Genomic DNA, 5,020 nt, shown 5'->3' with positions numbered 1-5,020 from the left:
AAGTGTGTTCTTTTGTGATTGGTTTACCTCATTCAGGATGATATTTTCTAGTTTTATCCATTTGCTGAAATATTTCCTGAATTCATCATTTTTAATAGCTTAGTAGTACTACTTTGTGCAAATGTACCACAATTTCTGTATCCATTCCTCTTTTGAAGGACATCTGGATTCTTTCCAGCTTCTGGCTATTATAAATAATGCTGCTATGAACATAGTGGAGCATATGTCCTTGTTGCATGTTGAGCATCTTTTGAATATATGTTCAGAAGTGGTATAGCTGGGTCCTCAGGCAGTTCTATTTCCAATTTTATGAGAAACCTCCAGATTGATTTCCAGAGTGCTTGTACCAGTTTGCAATCCCACTGATAACATCCTTGCAATTTTGTGAGGTCCCATTGTCAATTCTTGATCTTAGAACATAAGCCATTGGTCTTCTGTTGAGGAACATTTCCCCTGTGCCCATGTATTTGAGGATTTTCCCTACTTTCTTTTTTATTAGTTTCATTGTATCTGGTTTTATGTTGAGGTCCTTGATCTATTTAGACTTGAGCTTTGTACAAGGAGATAAGAATGAATCAATTTAGATTCTTCTACATGCTAACTGCCAGTTGAACAAGCCCAATTTGTTGAAAATGCTGCCTTTTTCCACTGGATGGTTTTAGCTCCTTTGTCAAAGATCAACTGACCATACGTGTCTGGGTTCCTTTCAGAGTTCTCAATTCTATTCTATTTTTCTACCTGCCTGTCACTATACCAACACCATGCACTTTTTATCACAATTGCTCTGTAGTATAACTTGAGATCAGGGATAGTGATTCTACCATAAGTTCTTTTATTGTTGAGAATAATTTTGCTATCCTGGGTTTTTTTTTTTCAAGATGAATTTGGAAATTGTTCTTTTTAACTCGATGAAGAATTGAGCATTTAATTTGTAGATTGCTTTCAGCAAGATGACCATTTTTACTGTATTAATCCTACAAATCCATGAAAATAGGAGATCTTTCCTTTTCTGAGATCTTCTTTGCTTTCTTTCTTCAGAGACTTGAAGTTCTTGTCATACAGATCTTTTACTTGCTTCGTTAGTGTCACAATGAGATATTTTATATTATTTGTGAGTATTGTGAAGGGTGTCGTCTCCTTAATTTCTTTCTCAGCCTATTCATCCACTGAGTAGAGGAAGGCTAGTGATTTGTTTGAGTTAATTATATCTAGCCACTTTGCTGAAGTTGTTTATCAGGTTTCAGAGTTCTCTCATGGACTTTTTTGGGGGTCACTTAAGGATCTTATCATATCAGCTGTGAATAGTGATATTTGACATCTTCCTTTCCAATTTATATCTTTTTGACCTCCTTTTGTTGTCTAATTTTTCTGGCTAGGACTTCAAAAACTGAACACTATTCAAATGTGCAAATGCACCACAATTTGTATTATCAACTCATCTGTTGAAGGATATTGAATTTGTTTCCATCTCAATTAATATGGCTGGGCAAGTGTCTATGGAGTTGGAGGTCAAGTCCTTTGGGAATATGCCAAGAAGTGGTTTAGCTGAGTTACATGGTGATTTTAAAGATTTTTAATTTTATTTCAAGTGCTTTTGTTTATTTTGCAAGCTGTAAATCAAAATTTATTTCAGAAACAAAGAATGTGTTAGAGCTGGGCGGTGGTGACACACTCCTTTAATCCCAGCACTTGGGAGGCTGAGGCAGGCAGATTTCTGAGTTTGAGGCCAGCCTGGTTTACAGAGTGAGTTCCAGGATAGCCAGGGCTGCACAGAGAAACCCTGTCTCAAAAAATAAAAACAACAATAAAAACAAAAACAACCACCACAACAACAAAATGAATGTGTTGGAGATAATGAACATATTGGTGACACATAGGTGACACATAGTATGTTTAATGAGTAAACTAATTTTTATTTGTATTAATTCATTAGATCTTAGGAATGCACAAGAAAATACATTTTTATTAACTACCAAATCATCCTTAATTTCAGTATTAATAGTACTGTTCTGATCTGTGTAACTGCAAATGAGGATGATATGCTGTATTCTCATAGCATACAGTTGTTTCTATACAGAGTAACAGAAATAGTTGGGTACTGTGATACTGTGGTGCCATCTGTATTAGCACTTTAGTAAACTGAGATTTTCCCCTAAAAGTTTAGCTGGAATCATTTAAGTTAGAATTTTGAGTCCTAAAGTCCTCTATATACTCATCTTCTCTACCTTGGTCTTCCTGTTTATTTATAAACATTTAATTTGATAATTTTGATCTCTTCATATATTCTCTAAGGATATTTATTGAGTACATATTAATTGACTAGGTATTCTGTTAATAATCAGAGTTGTGATAGAATGAAAAATAAGTATAATTTCTACTGTGACAAGAATTACAATTAGAATGAAGGGGAAGGAAGGGAGGAAAGAAAGAATGAGGAAAGACAATATAAAATTCAAGAGAAATGTGTATATGAATGTGTATTTGTATGTATGTATGAATGTATGAATGTATGTTCATTCATGTGTGTTTTATGGTTGGTATATGTGTGCAAATGAAAGTGAGTGTGTCTCTGTGCGTGTGTGCATGTGTGTGTGTGTGTGTGTGTGATTGTCAGTCTCTGTGTGTGTCTGCCTGTATGTCTGTATGTCTCTCTGTATGTCCATCTGTATGTATATATGTATGTATGAATGTAAACCAGAGGTTTACATTGTAGGTGGTATTTCAGGAGTTCATGAATTTAGGATTACTATCTAAGTCCACCCAAAAACTCAAATTTGGCTAGGCTAGCTAAAAACTAGTTGCAGGAATTTACCTGTACCTTTTCTACGTCAGAATCTCTGGGAATGCAATAATTAGTAATCAAATTAAAGTATTTGCCTGAATATCTCCTCTCATGTGAAAATCAGCTCCTTAAGTTTATATGGCTAGCACATTATCTGTACAGACTTCAAGAAATATTTGTAAAATATAAATTATGGTCATATATTCTGATGCTAAAACTTGTATATAGAAGTAAAGACTAAGTGAATTAAATTACAAGATAAAGATCTAGGTTATTTTTCTATCAATTTCAAATAGAAATATATCTGGAAAAAATAGAAAATCAGCTAAACAAATATTCTGGTATACATTTTTCCAGTTAACACAAAATAGAAAATGTGTCTGTAAACTTGGAAGGTTCGCAAAGTTAAAATTCACACTTTTAGAATGTATGACTAGAGGCATCTGAGAAAGATGTATAATAATGATATATATATATATATATATATATATATATATATATATATATATATATATATGTCAAAAGTAATAATAGTACATCTTAAGGTAGATATCCACAGCTTTGTACAGAGTATTTGTTCTTTACAGTATCAAGTCTTATGATTTAATGTACCCCCTTTAATCCACAGTTTCTTCAGAGCATGTTTCACCTCTGCATTCCTCAAGCTGTAGATCAAAGGATTTAACATTGGCTCAACAATGGTAGCACACAGAGTCATTGCCTTGTCTATGGGATAAGTGACCACTGGCCTTATATACAAGAACATACAAGGTACAAAGAATAGCACAACCACTGTGAAGTGAGAACTGCATGTGGAGAGAGCTTTCCGCCTTCCTTCAGAGCTGCAAGACTTTAGGGAACAGAGGATGACAACATAGGAAGTGATGAGAATAAGGAAAATGGTCACACACATCACCCCACTGTTGAGAATGACTAAGACACCCAGAATCTGTGTGTTTGTGCAGGCTAGTTGCAACAATGGAAACAAGTCACACATAAAATGGTCAATGATATTGGGGCCACAGAAAGGTATTTGAAACATGAAGAGAAGCTGAATGGTTGCATGCATGGAGCCTCCTACACAAGCCCCTCCCACCATCAAGCAGCACATTCGAGGAGTCATAATAGTCATGTAATGCAGGGGTTTACAGATGGCTATGTAGCGGTCATAAGCCATCACAATGAGAAGGATGATCCCCACACCACCTAAAAAATGGTCAGCAAATAGCTGGGTCATGCAGCTTCCAAAGGAAATGGTTGTTCTGTCAAAAAAGCCATCCACAACTAACCTGGGAGCAGTGACAGATGAATAGGTGACATCCATAAAGGACAGAGAAGAGAGGAAGAAATACATGGGTGACCTCAGACTGTGACTTTTGATTATAGTTATTACAATAACTACATTTCCCAACACTGTGGCCAAGTACATGAATAAAAACAAAGCAGAGAATACTTTTCTCAGCTCTGAATTCTTTGTAATTCCCAAGAGAATAAATTCAGTCACATTGTTTGGATTTGCCATTTGGTGGTAGAAGCATGGAACTCTGAACTGGAGAATCTGAAAAACAAAGTCTGTTAGTTTGTTTGTAACTTTCTTTTTCCTTTAATTGTTTAAATACATTTTTAATCATATTTTTCCTTTGTCCAATGCCTCTTTGACCCTACCTATCCCCTATCCACTTAATTTCATCTTCTCTGTCACCTTTGTCTGTCTTTGTTTGTTTGTTTCCTATTCTACTTTTTTTCCTTTCTCCCTTCCCTGCCTTCTGTTTCTTAAAAATAAAACATAAAAATTAAAATTAAAATGAAATGAAAATTTAAATTCCCATGTTTGTTTTGGTCTGTTGAATCATGAGAATGTCATTTTCAGTAAGTGAAGCATGGGCACACTGTACATCTTTTTCTCACTGTGAATACCATCATCTAGAGCTGCAAAAACCAGCTGATCACAATTCTAACATACTTTTCATTCCTACTGAGCTCATTACAAGGTAGTTTTCACAGGTACATCACTACTTTCTGTTGATCAGTTCAAACAACTTAGGAATCTTGTTTTACCATTTTAGTTTGTACATGTTCCTAGGAATATTCTATGAGTAAAATCCTTGAGAAAACCTTAATCATCAGTGGGTAAAATCAAAGATGTAAAAAAATAAATAACTTAGCACAAATTTAGGGCAATAGTGATTTAATCTTTTGTCTATATATCAATGTCTTTATTTTCTTACACAAGCACCT

At 34.7% G+C, this 5,020-nt stretch overlaps 1 protein-coding gene across 1 annotated transcript; it reads right to left on the bottom strand.

The window, feature by feature from the left end:
* Positions 1-3,371: 3,371 nt before the first annotated feature.
* On the bottom strand, positions 3,372-4,304 carry LOC127684838 (olfactory receptor 4C6-like). Its single transcript, XM_052181650.1, has one exon. The coding sequence runs from the start codon at positions 4,302-4,304 to the stop codon at positions 3,372-3,374; it is 933 nt and encodes a 310-aa protein (XP_052037610.1).
* Between the last annotated feature and the right edge of the window lie 716 nt (positions 4,305-5,020).

This window comes from Apodemus sylvaticus, chromosome 5 (assembly GCF_947179515.1).
Source record: "Apodemus sylvaticus chromosome 5, mApoSyl1.1, whole genome shotgun sequence".
Taxonomy (NCBI): Eukaryota; Metazoa; Chordata; class Mammalia; order Rodentia; family Muridae; genus Apodemus; species Apodemus sylvaticus.
Note: the sequence above shows the minus strand (reverse complement) of the source record. Positions and strands in the feature narration are given on the sequence as shown.

Bases quoted from the DNA above. Each gene is read 5' to 3' on its own strand.
- LOC127684838 (XM_052181650.1), bottom strand. From the start codon at position 4,304: ATGGCAAATCCAAACAATGTGACTGAATTTATTCTCTTGGGAATTACA.